Genomic DNA, 19,995 nt, shown 5'->3' on the forward strand with positions numbered 1-19,995 from the left:
ATCAGAGGAATAATTTTTTTGACCTATGAATCATTCAAAACACAACTTGGCATGGTGTGACGCATTACTCCTTAAAAAATTGAGGAAACTGGACAAGTGGAAGGCCTAAAAAACAAAGCTTAAGTGGAGAAGTATCTGAAATATTTTTAAGAAATAGGAAGTGTAGCAAAGACCTGACACAGGAGCTGAGGGATGCATGTAATCATTTAGTTGATCCATCATCAGAAGTGGGCTCAGTGGAAGGGCGGCTGTCAAGAAACAGCTGAGATGTGGAAAACTACAGAAGAACTGGACTAAAAATCTGTGACAACTGGTCTTATGGAGTCATGAAGTTTTGGTTCAAATCTTGATCAGTATATGTGAAGGTGTCTACAGCCATCTGTAAAACACCTCAGTTATGGTTCAGGGCAACAGTTCAGGTACTGATGTTGATGGAAGTATTAAGACAAAAGCACTATCAGAGTTTGAGCCACAAATACAGTAACATCTAGAATGTGACTTACTGGAGTTTTTCAGGATGAAAAAGATCTCAAACAAACCTGGATAAAACACACAGAGGAACACTACCGGTCCTGGATTGGCCTCCCTCGAGCCCAGATTTCAACATTACTGACGCAGTGTGGGATCATCTTCCTAGAGAGTGCAAAAAAGGCTCCCAACATTCAAAGAAGAGCTTGAAATCTCCTTCAGGAAGCCTGGAGAATTTTTTTCCTGGTTAAAAAAGAACATGTAGTTTATTCCACTTTTTTTTTTTAGCAATTTATGTTGTTACTATGGACTTCATGCATACAAATTATTAAAATTTGGAATATAACGGTTGTATTGATGCATAGCAACTTGAAAAAATGCACTGCACCATGTAAAAATGCAAAGATAAGCTCTGGCAGACTTGGTTCTATGGTGGGCTTTAAAGGGTTAAAGAAATGACAAGACTTCCTTAAGAGTTCAAACTGTGTTGAAGAATAAGGTGAACATACCAAATATTGACTTTCACCTCATTAGAACTGTACAAACTCAGAACAAGTTAGCCTTAAATATTTGCTGTAGCAGGACAATGTCAGATATTTTCTTAAAGGTTCCTAGCACCAAGCGCATTGTTTGGTTTGTCATCTTTTTTTTTTTTTTTTTTTTTAAAGAAGCATATATAAATATCTCAGTTTCAACATTTGGCGTTATGTTAATCTCATCTCTGCATTATCTTGTCATTTACATTTTATGTATCTCAAGGAGCAACCATCTCCTCATGTTTATTATATGAAACAATCTGCCAACAGCTTTCAGTTGGGCGACTCTAATCTAATGTTTATGGCAGACAATAATATTTATATTCTCACCGTCCAAAGATAAAATCCTGCTCAAACATCAGATATGGATCAAGCAAATTAACAGCACCATGAAAGTACTTAATTAGACTCAATAAAAACGAATTATCTGGCTCCATAACGGATACTCGGGATGTTAAAGGCAATAAACCAATAAGCCAAAATAAATAAGAATTAACATCAAAGCAAAGCAGCTTCTGTTGGGCTTTCCCTTCTATCATATTTTCCTCTTAATGAGAAATGATGAGTGACTGTTTGTCAGCTCCCAGCCGTCACAGCAGATCACACACAAATTAATGTCCCGTCGTTCATTTGGCCCGCCTTGACGCCGCTCCATGAAAAGCCTGTCAAGCTAATCAGCTCAGACAGGATGCGTCACGTCGAAGTTTGATGATATGAGCAGATTAAAACAGGATTAAATTCCTCCTGAGGTGAAGGAGCGAAAACACTGCACGGCAGCTTGGCAGTCAGGGAAGCCTCGTCTGAACTAATGCAGTGCAGTAAAGAGCAGCATGTCTGCATGTGCTGTACCGACTTGTACTCTGCACAGTTTACATGAATCATTAGATGTGGACAACTTTTGTGAAAGTCAAGTAAACACATGCTGATTGTGCCTATTTTAACATACTCTTTTTTTTTTTTTGCTGATGCTTATGTTGTACTTATTGTCAGTCTTCCAGGTGCATTACACCTTTTGTTAAATATCAAAACCGCTGTTTAGTCAGTCTTTATGTCTGTAAAGCATCTTAAGCCCAAATTATACTTTCGGGGGGTTTTCATGTCCTTAAAAACGCCAAAGTCCACAGCAAGATGTAATGATTCTCCTGCAGGGAAAACAGATTCTGAAACACATGAAACCTTTATTTGAAGTCGACCACTATTCTTCAATGACTTCATCAATGACATCACTATGTAACACATTTACACAAGGCTATCAAGCTGTAAAATTGCCCTTGAAATAAGAGCAGTTGCCTTGCAGCTTCTCTGGCTAAAATGTCTCAACCGCAGGCAAAGCGTATTAAATGTTCTGCTGCTGGCTGCCAAAGTAAACACAAGAGTCCTCATGCACTCCTTTAATGCTGAGGAACAATCAGAAATTGTGCAATATTTTAAGACCCATAAAGGTAAGAAGAAAAGGACTGTAATTTTAAAGACATTTCTGGCTCCACGGTGGAATATAATGGGCACTCTCTTTGCTTAAGCTCTACTTCACTGCATTTTATAAAATTCAGCCGAGTAATTTCTGAGTAATCGTGCTGACAAACAAAGGAAACTGAAAACATGAAAAGCTCTGCTAGGGCTTGAGGCTTCACCTCAGTTTAGCAGAGGAACAAATGGTCATGGGGCAAGTCATTTTTGAAGTGGCAATGTCCTTGGATGAAAACACTGTGTTTGGGGTAATGTATGAAGGTCTGCAGTAGCTTTGCCTTGACCTAGATCAGATTCTGGTTCAAATGTGTGGCTGCATGCCTGTCCTTTGCCCCCCCCCTTGGTGGTGCCCCTGTTTGCTTCATTTTTAGAGGGGTGCTTATGAAATACCTTCATTTCCTGTATGCATCTCCATCTATGCTGTTCAATAGAATGCCAAAAAGTAAATAAATAAGAAAATTGAACAATGTAAGACCTCAAAGTTGCGTGTTACATAAATAAAAAAATTGAGCTTCCCACAATTTAACAGGTTAACTGGCGATTCAACACTGACCATGTAATTATTGTTCCCTCTGTTGCTTTAATTTGCAGCAGCATGCTGATCCAGTGTTTAAATAGTGTCTAAATAAATGCATCTCTCTATGTATACTTCAATAAAAGATTCTAAAGCAATCATCAGAAAATATTCAAATCTGCTGAATCTGCAACACTTTAAAAAAAAATATTGATTTCATGTTTATGTGATGAGTGCAGATTTTCAGATCAGATCATCTTTTTACTGTACAGTGAAATTTTCATATGGCACTAAAATGCAAAAACAATTAAAAAAACCCCCCTTTGTACTGTTTTTTTTGTGTGGTTAAAAGTTAATAAAATAAATAAATACATAAATAAAATCATAAGAAAAGAAATCCTACATCACTGACTCTGCTCTGAAAATAGTCTTTAGCATTCAGCCTTCTGCTGTATTTAACACTCTGTGAATGCATTTTACGATGCACACGTAAAACGTTTCACCAAACACTAAACACAAATGTTATCCACAAATCGCACATTGTTTACGTAGTTGTTTTGCACACCATCTTATTCCACTGAGAATTTTACAGTTTAACTAAATCCACTGTAATGCACATCTGCTTAATGTAATGTGTGCACACTGTCATTACCATACGATGTGGACATAAACTAGTGGGTTTTAGTTTATAAGGCATGTACCCACTGGTGAACTGAATATATATCATTCATGAAGGGGGAAAAAAACAAAGAATCTGCAGATCCTACTGTACTACTAAGATTCAATTTGGCATGTGTGTAAATAATGGATGAGCAATAGCTTCTGAGAAATAGCTTTGGTAACTTGCATTATTTAATGATATGCTAGGCAATGTGTTCGGGTTATCTATCCTACTTAGCTGTGCAGAGCTGTTAGTGGCCGATGAAAGCTGTAATGTTCACGTAAAGAGTGAAGTAGACAGTACTTTGGTTTGTTTAGTTAGTGTAATCAAACAAAACTAACCAAATGAACTAAAAATATTTATCCATTTAGCCTTGCGATATAAAGAATTTAACCTTTTGATGCTATACCATACCCAACATGTCTTTAAAAAACAAATAAAAATGCCACATTGGCAAAAATGTGACATTTTTATGAAGTTATTAGATATCATTAAAAAAAGGTCTGACAATGAGCTGCAAAAAGTTCATAAAGAGACATTTAGGTCTATAAAGATAGATATTTTTTTTTTCTTTCTGTTTTTTTTGTAGTTTTGCTTCTGCACACCACCACACTGGATTTTAAATCAAACAATTCAGATGTGATTAAAGTGGAGACTTTCAACTGCAATTGAAGTGGTTTTAGAAACAAAACAAAACAGTCCTGCATGATTGGACAAACTAATATAATTTTAAATATAAGGATTAATTGTAATACTCAGATGAAAATCCTTTTGCAGGCTAGCACTCATGGACATCATCAAATACTGTTTCCTCCCCTGAGTTGCTTTGCTGGCGCTTTCACCGCAGCTGCCTTCAGTTGTGGGTCTCTCTGCTTTTAGTTTTGTATTTTAATAACTAAAAAGCTGCTCTGTAGGGGTGCATTCAGGTGACTGATGTGGACACTGAAGAATATCCCATTATCCATTTGCACTGTGATGAGCTGTCTGAGCAGTTGACAGCAGCTGACTCAATCTGAGCAGAGAGTACGGCCATGTACACTTCATCCTGCTACTTCTGTCAGCAGCCCTCAATACACTAAGGACTTTTCCCACTGGCAGCCCTACATGCCCATGTCATAATGCTACCTCCACCGTGTTTGACAATGAATGTCTTTGCATGTTGTTTTAAGCGTTAAGCATTAAGTGAAACAAAATCAGATAAGTCAAACTTTACTCAACTCATTCTTCTTGCTTCCTCCACACAGTGTTGCCAACTTAGCGACTTTGTCGCTATATTTAGCGAGTTTTCAGACCCCCTAGCAACTTTTTTTCTAAGAAAAGTCGCTAAAAAAAAGACGTGAAAGCGCATATCGCTTTTACTCTCAACAAGCAGCTGGTCCTGTAACGCAGTCAGTTCTTCTTTTACTCTTATGCTGTTTTGTGGATCACAAGGTTTAAAACTACTTATAAACACACACACAAAGTAACTCCACCAGAGTGCCTATTTCGGTCACTTTTGCGGTCCAAGCCGGATAAAGGAGCAGGGTTGGAATTGTGACATTAAAAAAAAATAATAATTGCTAAAAGAAATTTAATTTGTAGTTCTAAATAAACTCTAAATGCATTTAGGATGTTTTTTTACTCACTTTGTCTCTTCCACGATGTTATTTCTGTCTCCAACAACGTAGGTTACAATTATATTAGTATGACCAATTATACAAATTAGGTGATGACGTCATTTAGCGACTTCTAGCGACTTTTAGGACAACCAATAGCGATTTTCCTTACTGAGGAGTTGGCAACACTGCCTCCACATCCGTACCACTGAGTCATTAATGCTGAATTCTCTCGCAGCTGCTCTATTCCTATGTTGTTGCAGTATATTAATGACTAACCTCATATTGTGGATGGATTATCTCAGTAGTTCTCCTGACTGAAGTTTGGTCTGTTTACAGCATCCTGCCATGTAATTGCATTTGTCCCAAACCATCGGGAACCCTCACGTTAACTTTTATCGAGTGGAAAGATAGAGTTCATCCTCCAGCTTCACTGTTTGTTATGCTAACATAGCTGTGTCGCTAGCGATCACGTAGCGTTATATACGTTATATACCAGCTAGCCCAACTTCAGTAACCCTACAAACGTCGCTGCTGTTTAGTTTTCTGTCTTCCTTTATGTTGGAAGTGCTAGCAGAGCTGTACTTTTTAATTTTTTCAGAAATCTCTCAGCCAGAACATGCTATATCATGGTTAGGTGGAAACTAGCGAGCTAACTTCCTGCTAACTTCTAACTTCGTTAAATTGAATAAATTCTGTTTTCATGGATGTGTGGATCTTAAACTTAATTGTTGCACCTGGTAAAGCAGCAACGCTGATCATTTTATTACAGATGAAAGAACTTAGACAGTTTTAACTCTCAGTGATGCCGCAGTGTTCATTTGACTTTGGGACCTGAACCAGACGGAGTTTTGGACCCAGATTACTCTGTGAGGCTCCTGACTACGGTAGCCGTAATGCTCCGACAATCCATCAAGCATAACTTACCAAAGTCGTACTAAAACATTTTTTGACAGATTTTTGAGCGCCGTGTACCACATAAAATCCGTTTGAGGTCAGTAAGCACAACCAGAATTCATACATAAGGTGCACTGGAGTATAAAGGTGCACTGTTGATTTTTGAGAAAATTAAAGGATTTTAAGTGCCCCTTATAGTGTGGAAATACAGTATCTTCTGTGGTCTTTCACTCCAGCCTAGAATTCTGTTTAAGAATGATGCAGATTATTGATTCGGCCACACCTTGTATTTTTTTTATTTTCTCTCTCTGATTTGAGTTAATTTGGGGTTTCAGAATAATGACGTTCTCCCTCCCAAATGAACTGAACTTTGGGGCAGCTGTTGCAAAGCTTGAACTTACACAGCTCTGGTGATAATTACAGCTATTTTTAAGACTCTTAATTTAGTTCCCTTCAGTTTATTGTCATTACACAAGCAGAGCCAGTGCAACACAATTTTCATGCAACATATATAAGAACAGAAACACGGAATCATACAAATCCCTTCATAACTTATTATCAATACTCAGTAACATTAAAAAAAAAGAAAAAAAACTACTGACATATTTGTTGTTGAAATGATTAAGTGGTTCTTTCAGCTATAATGGGAATAATCTATTGCAATACATAATTATAAAATAATGTCTTAATGGCAGTAAAGAGTTTCCGGGGAATCTTTGAAGGATTGTTTTGTTGGGGATACTCCGATATACTCTGTTATAAAAGCAGCTACTGCATTTCTTGTTTTGTTTTTTTTTGTTTTTTTTTAATGTATTCAGGGTCAGAGTGGAGAGTCAGGAAAAACCCAGACAGGCAAAACCTGGCAGATACAGGAGAGAAAGCTCTGCTGGGACGTCAGCCAGCAGAGCTACAAGGCTGAATTCTCGAGTGCCGTTCAAACCTGAATGGCACAATCACTGTTCATGCCCTTCTGGGACATTTTATCTTTCCTTCTGCAGATCTCTGTATCCATGCACTGCACAAGTCTGCAGCTGTTTGACGTAGAGCTTCTGAATCGGATGGTGATTTTGATGCACAGCTAAAAATAGTAGCTTAGGAATTACACCTTGCCACAATAAAGGCACTTGAAGTTTGCCTTAAATCTTTATTTCCTGCCATTGTCAGAGGATGGAAGAGTAAAGCAGCTGTGTCTGAGCTCTTGAATGAAATTTAAAGTTTCTTTTAATCCATAACATGAACTTCCAGCTCTGACACCACATGGAGAAGAGGGCACACAGCCCTGAGGCCAGCCGCTACACTCCACCTTCATGATAAATTAATTCCCAAGAAACATTCATATGAATTTCAAGGATAAGGGTGCACATACAGAATGAGAGATCTTATCGAATGTTTCGCTGAGCCAAAAAGAAGAAAAACAGATCTCTGCAGTCTGTCTCCTGCAAGCTTTTTCTCACCAATGAAATAATTCCTCTCAGCGACAGAAAAATATTACTTGGCTGCTGCGTGCAGCAGATGCCATAAACAGAGGCACCTGATAGTTACATCTGGGTGACGGGTAATAGATACAGTGCCAATGCTCTATAGAGGGAAGCCATCAGCAAAAAAGACGGCTTTAATACACTTCAGCTGACCTACGTGGCTGTTTTCACTTTGCAGGCGTTCATGCTCAGTTTCAAATTACTGCTCAGACATCCCCGATAACGGTTCATTACCTCTGTTAGGAGAAAAATCACATCCCAGATAAATTTAAACTGACAGTGATGCAGTAAAAATGGAATGAAAGCAATTATTTTGAAATCTCCACCTCCAAGACCATCAAACATGGAGTTTAAGTGTGCGTGATATTATTCTCTGCATTGCATTAAAGTTTAAAGATTTGTCCAAACTTCTCCTGCCTTCAAGTATCACATGGAGAATCGTAATTAGGAGTGGATCACACATGAAAGAAGAGCTGGAACTTCAGTGTGCTAGAATCAATTCATCGTTTGATCGGTTTCTCTGCTAATCCTCGTCAAACCTACGTATTTTTCACAGTTTTCATGCTGAAGTAGGGCAGTGCAGTATACACAAAACAAAGTCTTGCTTGATTGAAGATATATTTCACACCTATCCATTTTCAGTAGGAAAATGCTTGGTGCAAAATGAATTACTATCTGTTTTAATGACCTGTTAAATGTCAAAATAAATGAATGAATGATATTTGCATTAAAATCACAAAATGTACAAGAAGGAACAGCGATGAATTTCTCCCTACAGAAACAGGCAACGGTCTGTGGTAACGACACATAAAATAATACATTTGTAAATGTTTGTCTAAACTTATCAACTTATTGTGAATGACAGTGAAAACCAAGTAAAACAATGGAGTGTAAAGCGATTGTTGTCTAAAACAAGTGATTTAATTCTAATGAGCTCGAAAGCCAATATTTCTTGTGACCATCTTCATTCTTCGACAGAGCCAGAACTGTGTTGGGCAAACTTTCATGTAGTTTCTTTAAGTAGTCTCCAGGAATCGTTGTCCAGGCTTCTTGAAGGACCTTCAAAGCTCTTCTTTGGATTTTGACTGACTTTTGTTCCGTTCTCTGTCAAAATGATCCCGCAGTGCTTCAGATGTTGAGGTCTGAGCTCTGGGGAGGCCAGTCTCTGACTGATAGTGTTCCTCTGTGAGTTTTTCTTCTTTTACTACAGTGGCAGTGTGTTTGGGATCATTGAAAAATAAAGCTGTGTGGAATTTGGTGCATAACAAATTTAATTTCACGGTGGTTCAAAATCTAAAGGTACTTTTCTAAATTCTTCATTCCATCAATTTGACTAGATCCTCAATGCCACTGACTGAAAAGCCTCAAACTATGATGGAGCCTCCACCATGTTTTAGAGATGGCTGCAAAAAATGCGTTTGGTTATTATTTTTTTTGTAGCTTCAACATCAGAAATAGGATCAAATGCGTCGGAGTGCCAGAGAGAATCAATATTAAAAACTGATAAAACAAAAAACTGTACAAGTGTGACGAACTGTTACTAGTGCAGCTTAAATGTTGCAGTATCAAGGGTTGAGACTGAATGTTCCTCTTTGTGTAGCCATGTCTAATGTTATCAGTGCTCTGAGGTGACTTACTAAGTAACAAGTATAGTAGCTGAGTGAAAAACTATTACTGCACAGCTTTTTATTTCATGATTTTAAGTAATCGGTGCCACAAACAAGATACCAGAAAAGTCAAACCAGCTGCCAAACACGGTAGTGGAGAGGTGATGATTTAGACTTGCAGCCAGAGGACCTGGGAACCGTGCAGTCACTGAGTCAACCATGAACGCCTCTTTAACTGGCCTCACACTTCTCTAGAAATGAATGCGAGGCCATCTGTCTAGTAACTAAAGCTCTGCCAAATTTGGGTTATACAACAAGCAGATCACCAAACACAAAACTGAATGGTTGGAAAAAGAAAATAATCAATGTCAAATCTGTAAAGTCACATGACTTTACATAAAACATTGTGAGTTTTCTATTTAAAATCAGTTTTGTGAACAAAGCAGTTCCTACTGAACTAACATGAACTCTGAGGTCTGAAGGTTTTTTATTAAAGGAGTTCCTGCTCTCTGAATGCTTGTGTAAAATCAGTGCCTCACATTTTTCTGTCCTTGGGGACGCTATGATGGAACATTTATGGATAAAAAATGTTAGTGTTTCTTTAGCCTCAGTGAAAAAAATATGAGCGAGTTGTCAGAATATTATTAGAATAGGAATGAAACCAGTAAATCCAGTGTGTACATAGACTAATGTGATATTTCCTTACTTGTCTTTTGAATCCACTTTTGGGTACTATCATTTCTATCAGAAGTAAGTGATAGTCCTTATATCTGTTGCTGCAGCCATCCTGGACCTGAAGGACAGAAATCTGCTCGCTTGCTGGTGCTGCTATTGTCTATTGTCTCTTGTACTTCAGCATTTGTGCTGAAACTCTAAGAACTATTGTTTGTATGCAAATGTTGAGTAATGGCAAGCAAATCCTGCAGGAACAATTCTTCATAGAGTCATTGCTGACCTATATACATGCCTGTTTCTCCTGCTTGGAGAAGGACCAAAGCCTACTCACGTTGCACATTATCCTCATTATTGTTGCTGTATAATTGACTTTCCATGAGAATGGCTCATTGGCTACACTGACTTTGTGCAAACTCTATTAGCTGTGTAGTGTTGCGTGAATTCTCCAAAGATCCTGTGTAGTCGCTCATTGTCCAGCCCACAGCGAGTCTATGTCATTGTCTTCAAAGAGGCCGGGGCGCTAATTGGACCGCTAGCGCATAGCAAATCTTCAGCTTCATTTGCATCAATAGCCTCATTACACCAGGATGGCATGAATGACCTCAAGGTCTGTGAGAAACACATTTGGAGATTGGAGTATTTTAGTTGATGATTTGCATCCTGACAGTTTTACATCAAAGAATAATGATATTGAGTTACTGTTATTGGTGGATACAGGTGGAATAGCCTTTGATGAGTGAGCTAAAAATTGTTTTACAATTTGCAATTTTCTCTATGGCTCAAAAAGATCAGAAAAGAACTCGGACTACAATTGTTTTTCCAGAAAAAGCAAAAAACAAACACTTATTAACAGAATTGCCTTATTTTGTCTGTAATTATTCCATCCAACATTAATCTCTACAGCGACTGCCAGCTAAAAAGAACCTGCTCCAACCAAAATTAGCTTCACCCAAGTTTCAGGAAGACTCAAAAGCACCGCCTCTGTTAGAATTTCAAGCCAGCTGCTCATTAAAATTTAGTGAAAAAGGTAGAATTGTATTCTATAAGGTTGCATCCCGGTAATTTGATAGAGACGTTTGATATCACTTGAGTGAGATCCTGATCCGTTCAATATTTCAGTTCATTTAAGAGAGTTTTGAGGGTTATGGGTGTTACTGCTGACTCCTGCTGTTGATACCTATGATGTAAATAAAATGCTTCGAGTGAGTATTTTACAAGGTTTCTGTGCTTTGTTTATATTGTTTTCTTCCTGTGTTATTATCCTAAAAAGCAAAAACAAAAGAAAACAAACCAAAAAAATAAAATAAATTTAGAGCAAGTTTAACTGCAAATGAAATTAGTGACAGGAAGACTGAAGTGTCAAAACTGAGTCTGTTTGCTTGCTGTGAGGTCAGATATCCATGTGGATATCTCAGAAACTGTGCAAATACAGCCACAGCTAGTTTGAGTGAAAAATATAAATGTGTATCTTACTACACACAGACCCTGTGTTCCACTTAAAGTGACAGTCTACCATTGCTCTGTGATGCTCCAGAGCTCACTCCTCTTTATATTCAGAGCCCCTGAAGAGTTTCTCCTCTGTGAAAACTGGCTCAGACGAGAGCGTCACATGCAGACAGATTTACGTCTCCTGAGAAATCAGGCATGTAACGGCTGACCTCAGGCTCCCCTCTCTGTCTGTGATAGAGCTGAGTGACAAGTAAAGAGTTCAGGCTGAAGGTGATACATTTACCTCCCGGTAGAAGTGACGTGTTGTTACAAAATGATTGATTGCACTATACGTAAACAAATTAGGCGCACTCGAACAAAATATGCATATGTGCCGAAACATTTTTCATTTAATTTGATGGTCCATATGCTAAATGCTGTATTGCTCATAAAATAAATAACCATTTTTATTCTTCTTCTTCTCATGCCATTTCTCTTACTGTATAAATATATTTTAAGAAAAGGTACATAACTGCAGATGTATTTCTGTCAGCATGTTGGTAAATGTAAACTCCTGCTGGTCTTAAGCAACAAAGCATGTGGCTTACAGATAAGGCTTCAAACTTGAAGAAGCTTAGAGATTGCAGGCAGATTTGGACAATAAATAATTCTTAAATTCTCCAGTTATGAACAGATGTGTTGAGAGCTTTAAGGATTGTTTTCTTCAGAATTCAGACATCAAATATAATCATGACCTTATTAAACTTGTCATTTTTGTAAAACATAATGTTTTGATGTGATATGTAGAAATGTCATCTGAACATGCTCAAGTTGTTTACTGACTCCCTTTAATCGTAACTGTACACGCCACTGTGTTTTTTTTAATGAACGTGACGCCAAACAGTCATGAGTTAATTTTTTCCTGTCTTTTTCTTTAAAGAGAGCAGCCCATCTTCAGTGCCAGAGCTCATGTCTTCCAGATCGACCCGGCCACCAAACGCAACTGGCTGCCGGCCAGCAAACATGCCGTCACTGTGTCCTTCTTTTATGATGCCACCCGGAACGTGTACCGCATCATCAGTGTGGGTGGAACTAAGGTAGGAGCCCAAGACTCTTAAATCCAGTCAGAGGGTACACATGTAGTCAGATCTGTGCCTGTTCGCATCACTGAAACACATTACAGATCTGGAATAGTTTTAAGAATGCCAGGACAGATTTGAACACAGCTCTACTGTATAAGCCAAAACTGCACGGGGGCTGTAAGAATCCTGTAGGGGGCGAGTGGTGTCAAACACAGATATCATAGACTGTATGTAAACAATAGAGGTAGCTACTGTAACATCATGCAGTGCTTTGCGGACTTTTCGGCTGCTAGCCTTTAGCTGCATCCATAGACTCTACGGATGCTCCGGTACCTGCTTTGCTAAGTCTAATAATACTAAAAAAAATAAAATTTCAGCACAGACTTTTTGAATGTGCTGTATTTTATGCATTAAAAAAGCTTCAAAAGGCAGCAGTACCTAAAACACAGTCAAACACAGAGGTAAAGCCTGGCCTGGCAGCTAATAGTTTAATAAGGCACAACTGGTGAAAGAGGACCTCCTGCAGTTAGAAAGGAGAAACTCCTTATATAGACTATTTTTACATACATGCCAATGTAATTTGGATATTTTACAGGAACCTATGCAGTTGATGTATTTTTGGCCATTAGAGGAACTGCAGTTTTTTTGCCATATTTTATTTTTAATCCTTTGAAATTGCTGCTTGCTTTTATAATTCCCCATCGGGTCACTTTTGAGTCATTCAAGTGTTGCCACAAACTCTGGAGTTGAGGCACATTAGACAATGAATGATCCTCAGGTTTTTACGATGAAAACAAACCACTTTCTAAACAAACTGTCTAAATTCTTTTAGCATCCATGAATTTTAGACACATTTGTTTCTGCATTTATTGAAACCATTTCTATTAAATACAGGAAGCCTGAGGTGTGGGACTGTGTGAATTAGCATTTTTAGGGCTGTCTCTATCACACCTCCCCTCACATACTGTATATTTTCCTATACATTTTGCAACAGTGGCTCTCAGACCCCATCTCTTATGAAAAGCAGCTAAAACCCACCACTTTTGTTGTGAAGCACTTTGTGATATTTCTCTTCAAAGATGCTGTGTAAATATAATTTTACTTTACTTTTATCTTAATTGCATTTTCTTCATCTGGTACTAGTGTTGCATTGATGTGGAGACACTCTGTTTGTGGAGTATTATATTCTCTGCTCTTGCATTTTATTTAGCAAATGAGATTCTTTGAAGCACTGGAAGAAGATCCGTTTGCTTTGTGGCTGTTATGGGTGGGATTGGATTACTCAAACACTCCCATCGTCAGCAGAAAATCTCTAACGCACCCACATTGGTAACACAGCCTCCACAGCAGCGCTGAAGCACCTGGGAGTCCCTAACAGGATATCTTGTTAGTGAAAGAAATTCAGAGAAAACACTGCACTTTGTTGTTCTTCAGCCAGTTGTGCCAATTTGCCACCCTGAGACTGAAGGCTTTTGGAGAAGAGAATAAAGAAATCATTTGGCAACAAATCCACCTCATCAGACTGCTCACTCGAGAATATTACAGAAGAGATCGTTGCACAACAAAACGAGCTTTTTCACTTCGCTCACTTTCCGTGGCCTGGTTTTAGATTGTTTTTGTTTCCGTTTGCACAAACATAAGCTGAACTGTACGCGACACAATTTATTTTTAATGTCAGAGATTACAGTCACATGATTCGTTGGGTGATGCTGTGATTGTTGCTCACACACTGGCCTGTTTGCTGTGATGAGCTACAGTGAATTGATGCCCTCTTTTCACTCAGTTTGTACAAATGAAAAATCGTTTTTTGTTGGCAGTAATTATTAATGTCCTTCTTCTGTTTGATTGTATATCATCATTTAACCCTGAAAGGGATCTTGGAAAACAGACCTTTGAAATAACTTGATGAATGCCAAACATCTCACTAGTTAATTATGATGGTGAAGATCGTGCTCCAGTCTACATATCATATACAACATATTTAACATCTTTTTTTGTGCCTCTTTCTTATTTATGTCCTACATTTTCTGGCAGCATTGCTTTATTTATCACAAAAATGGCCCACTTTTCCTACAGGGATCTTTCTGCGCTTTATTCATGTGATTTATTGTTTTTACTCTCTGTGGCATCAGGCCATCATCAACAGCACCGTCACCCCCAACATGACTTTCACCAAAACCTCCCAGAAGTTTGGCCAGTGGGCAGACAGCCGGGCCAACACCGTCTACGGACTGGGCTTCTCCACAGAGCAGCAGCTGCAGCAGGTGAACGCCACACACACACACACACACACACACACACACACACACACACACACACACACACTTCAGCGAGTCGCTCATTTATTAGATGTCGCAAACAAAGAGGAGATTTAAGAACGAGGACTGTGAAGCAGTAGAGGACACTCCTGTGATGATCAAGCGCAGCGTTTTCTCTTTGGTTTTGAACATCTTTCAGATTATATTTAAAATGCATTCACAATACACATGTGCATTTAACGCAGTGTTTCCCTTGGTGACGTTGATTCATCTTCAAGATTTCTCTGTTTACCTGAAATGAATTAAAGGGAGTTTAATTTACTAGATTTAGCGCACTAGATAATTTATTACAAGATCAGACAGACTTTATTGCCAGAACATAAATTGATCGGACACTCTTGATATTCTCCAGGAGGAAGCTTTGTGACGTTTTCTAACCGAGTCTAATTTCTGTCTGTTCTTTTCCTCAATCTGCAGTTTGCTGAGCAGTTTAAGGAGGTGAAGGAGGCAGCCCGTCTAGCCAGAGAGAAATCCCAGGAGAGGTTTGAACTGGCCAACCCTGCACTCAACATCGCAGCTCCACAGGTAAAGCGATGCTGCACTTGCTTAAATCTCTTACTCTGGCTGATTGGAGCATCCTAGAGGGAGAAAATCAAAACTCTGTATCTCACAAGAATCAAAGTGAAAGCAGCTAAAAATCATAACAGATCTGAGAATTACCATCAAAGACATATCAGCGTTCGGATATACAACGAGGGAGGGATGCACGCAGTTTTGCCAAACAAAAGACAAATCACTGCTTAAAAGTTTTTCTACTTGCTGGTGTGGAAGTTCACTTTCCAAACATGTTGTGAACAGGAACTGTTTTTTCGTGAAGGGAAGGGAAAAACAACTGCCTGTGCGTTATCCCGAGGAGCCGAGGCAGTTTTTTGAGCAAACGTCTGTCTGCTGAGCTGCTTAAAGGCAGCTTTTAGATGCTTTTAGCGTCCCAGATGAGCGCTGTTTTGGGCTTCCGGGAGGATTGTTGAGTGGTAGAGATCTCACTATGTAACAACAGTGAACGTGGTTTTACTTCAACTAATAAATCATTACAATAAAATGAGGAAAATGTGATATAATTTGTTTTCTTCATCATATTTAAGAGCTGTTGGTAACAATTTTAAACCATTAAACACACATCTATAAGAATCCCTGAGAGAACATTAAACCATGGACAGCAGGTTCAAGTAGTAGACTTACTGTGTGTCTTCTAAACAGACTTGATGGTCTCCGTGACCTTTGCCCCAATATGACAGCAGAGCGCTAATATCCCGACAAACTCTGTGCCTTTGTTTCTATTTTAAACATATACAGAATCACGAGGGATTATATGATCCCCATCTGGCCGCTCCATTATTCTCTCGCCGGCTAACTCCATTAAAAGATTTCATGCATGAAAAATGGAGGCAAAAAGAAACGCGGGCGCTGAAGGTGTTCAGAGGGGCAGTAATGGCTGGGACTGAAAGAAAGGAAGAAGAATGACAGATCCGAAGTACGGAGGATAAAGAAGGGTGGATGGAGGTGGGAGCTCAATCATCTATAATTGAAGAGAATCTGGCTGCTGCTGAAAGGACAATGGGCAGCTTTTGTCCTGCCACAGTAGGCAGTTTCTTGGTGAACTCGATAAGTCAGGGGTTCAGGTGGAGAAGTGAAAGTTTGTCAGCGGTGGAAATTTTATGTCCGTCATCTCACAAAAGCTGCTCCATTGTGACATTGTATGCTGGAGCCTAAGGCACAGAGTGGTATTTACAGAAGCTGTGATTTATTAGTTGTTGGGGTTTTTTTTCCAAATGGAAGAAACAGTATCTCTTGCAAACATTTGGAAATCTCAGAGCTGCTCTGCCAGCCTTTGTACATTGCTTATTTCTGCCAAGTGTTAGAGTTGAGAGCGGCTTTGGATGTTGCAGCAATGCAGATTCAAAACGGAGTAAAGTGCTTGTTTATGCTTTTGTGCGTGTGCACTGAGCGTAAGTCTTAACAAAGAGCCACTCGGCAGCTCCGGGAGATTGCAGAGTCATGCTGCCAACCACAACCTCACCACTGAGACTCTCAGATAGGAGCTGATAGTGTGTCGAGGCTGAGAGAAAACACTCCTGGATACAGCAAAGCAGAGCATTAATTCCTGGAAAGAGCTGGATTTTATCAAAGTATGTGACAGTTAATGGTAAACCTTTGTTAAATTTGTGTGCTGGTACCTAATAGACCTGCACACAAGTTGTGTGAAGGGTCTGTTCTGAAACCAGGTGAACAGGTTTGTGATGTTTGCTGAGGTTAAAGCCAAAATCTCCACTGTCACAAATCTGCCAAGATTACTGTGCTTCTGCTGCAGACCCAATCTGCTCCTTAGGAGATTATAGTCACAGTTTTTGATAGAAATGTTTGGAGTGCCACAATCTTATGCCACTTCCCCGTCCACTTTATCCGGTACACCTTGCTAGTATTGTGTTGGTCGATCGTGGCTCAAGAGTTGGCAGTTCGTCTTGTAATCGGAAGGTTGCCGCTTTGAGCCCCGGGTCTGACAGTCTTGGTCGTTGTGTCCTTGGGCAAGACACTTCACCCGTTGCCTACTGGTGGTGGTCAGAGGGCCCGGTGGCGCCAGTGTCCGGCTGCCTCGCCTCTGTCTGTGCGCCCCAGGGCAGCTGTGGCTACAATGTAGCTTGCCATCACCAGTGTGTGGTGGGTGGATGACTGAATATAGTGTAAAGAGCTTTGGGGTCCATAGGGAATAAGTAAAGCGCTATACAAATACAGGCCATTTACCATTTTTGCCTTCAGAAGTGCCTTCATTCTTTCTTGGATAGATTCTGCAAGGCACTGGAAACATTCCTCAGAGACTTTGGTCAAGACTGTGGCATTTAAACGATGCTGAGTTGGAACCTAGGAGTCCAAAGTGTGCCAGGAAAATATTCCCACCACCAGCCTCCTGAAACATTGATACAAGACGGGATGGAATCACGGTTAGGTGCTTTTTAGGCCAAATTTGGACCATTCTCCTCTGACCTCTGACAGCAACAGAAAGGCATTTTCACCCAGAGATCTGCCTCTCACTGGTTGTTTTCCCTTTTCAGACCATCCTCTGTAAACCCCACAGATGGCTGTGTGGAAAAATCCCAGTAGATCAACAGTTTCTAAAATATTCAGACCAGGCTGTGTAGCACCAACAGCCACGCAATCTTCAAAGTCACCAAAATCATTCTTCCTCTGATTCTCAGTTTGAATTTCAACAGGTTGTCTTGACCATGTCTACCTGCCTAAATGCATTTCATTTGCAACATGTAATTGGCTGATTAGATAGTTAGGCTAGTGAGTGTACATTCTCATCTGAGGAAATGCATTGCTCATAGTATATTTATGTCTGGTCCTGATTTGCTGCAAAATAAATTGCAGCAAATACCCACAGTCTGGTCCTAATTGATGAGACTATGGGTATTTATCAGAGGGAATATTCAGTAGGTGAGTGCAATTAAAATTAATTTGACTTTGATTAAAGTAATTTCCGCATTTCCTTCATTAAGGGACATCTTGATGAACAACTCCAGTGTCAGCACACTTGCTATATTATCTAAAATCCCAAACAGAATTTTTCCTAGTGCTACATGTGTCGTTAGTCTCTCAGTCAACGTATAAAATATGAGGAAATTATATTTTTTGTCATTAATAAACCCGTGTTCAGCATCTGTACAGATGAGCTGCTCAGCTGGGAAACAGTAGCAGTAACACTTGTGGTGCACAGACATAGAGCATCAAATACAACAGTCCTGGGAGTGAATCCTATGTTATGTAGAAAGATGTTTCGACATGTTGCTGGACTTTCGCCATTTGAAATGATCATATTACAGAGATTACAGAGATGTTGTCTTCTCCTTTTTTATGGCAACACTAGTTCTAACACATGTTTGACATTGTTGCTTTGCAGTCAGTGTGCACTGTCAGCACATGCAGGCGTTAGCAGAGGAATTGATAAGTTCAGACACATATGATGCTTTGCAAAATTTGGTCCTGGTTCCCAAGTGGTCTCTGCATCTGTGAATGCCACCACAGTTTCTCTCAATCCAGCTAAAGCATGGCTATTTCAAGCTAACGTAACATAGCACAGAAAACACAAAAAATGTACAATTACTGTTGCTATGGTGTCCTTATTAGCTATTTTGAAAGCTTAAAGTTTGATCTTTAAAACCATAAACATATCTTTATATATATGATTTGCTGATTAATTTTGAAATGCAACTAAGTCTTCCCAAATTCGAAAAATCCAGAAAAGAAGAGAATAAAACACATTTTCATTTGTAGTAGGACACCAGGCATAGAGATATGATTTTAAGCTCTCAGTCAGTTGGTGTAATGTGAAAGGCCCGCATCACTGGGAGGTCAGAGGTCAGGGTTAGTAACATAATAACAAGCAGAGGTGTTACTTGCAGTCGCCATGGCAACAAGAGACCTGTTTTGTTGGCTGGTTGATTTTGAAAAAGAAAAAGACTTCTCTCGGCACATGAATATGTTTCAATAAGTCAACCACAGACACACACAGAGAAATGTCACCCGGTTAGAACTGCAAGGTCAGGCAGGCGAACAAGCTGGACTGATTTCTCAATAAGACAGCAGTCATTGATTTTGTGGCAGGCCGTAAACGCAGAGGCGCTGTGGCTATTATCACATCGTCTCTCTTCTGGCTCACCGCAGCGCATTGTAAAACACCATACTGCTGACTGTCTGCGGTGGTATAATGTGGAAATAATACCCAATCAACGCTGTTATAGGCCGCGAGCACACGAGGACGAGGCAGGTTTGAGCCACTGCCAAGTATTGATGGCAGCTCCAGTGTGGCTGTAATGCCAGTCAAGAGCTCCATTAAGGCTGTTAAGCTTTTGTAAACAGTTGCCAATGTGTGAGTACTGTTTAAAGTTCTCTACAAACACACGGGCACATTCTGCCTGACAGTAACTCGCTCAGTTGTGCAGAGCGGAGTTTAAAGCATTATGCAAGCCTTTGTCGAGAAACTTATTGTTCTTTAATTAACAATACAAAAATACTTGAGCACAATAAACCGACAAACCTCTTTCTAACTTCCCCGTGTGCAGTTCTGCAGAGAAGCTGCGTTATTTTGTCTTGTTTTGTTTTCCTGCCAGTGCATCAATAGGTCTTGTATCACCTACAGTTGGTCAGTAAAAGCCCTGCGGTATTGCAGAGCTGTATCTTTGCAGCCTCAGGCTTTACCGAGTGCATATTCTGCCCCTGATACACACACACACACACACACTCTGTGTGTGTGTGTGTGGATAGCAGCAGGGGA

General features: G+C 39.6%; 1 protein-coding gene across 1 annotated transcript in view; it reads left to right on the forward strand.

The window, feature by feature from the left end:
• homer3b (homer scaffold protein 3b) overlaps positions 1-19,995 on the forward strand; it is a 49,897-nt gene that overhangs the window by 11,275 nt on the left and 18,627 nt on the right. The window contains exons 2-4 of the mRNA XM_031731664.2: positions 12,267-12,423; positions 14,541-14,672; positions 15,144-15,251. Of these exons, the coding sequence (XP_031587524.1) occupies positions 12,267-12,423; positions 14,541-14,672; positions 15,144-15,251 (397 nt within the window). The remainder of the gene's footprint in view (positions 1-12,266; positions 12,424-14,540; positions 14,673-15,143; positions 15,252-19,995) is intronic.

The sequence above is a fragment of the Oreochromis aureus genome, linkage group 3 (genome assembly GCF_013358895.1).
Source record: "Oreochromis aureus strain Israel breed Guangdong linkage group 3, ZZ_aureus, whole genome shotgun sequence".
NCBI classification, from domain to species: Eukaryota; Metazoa; Chordata; class Actinopteri; order Cichliformes; family Cichlidae; genus Oreochromis; species Oreochromis aureus.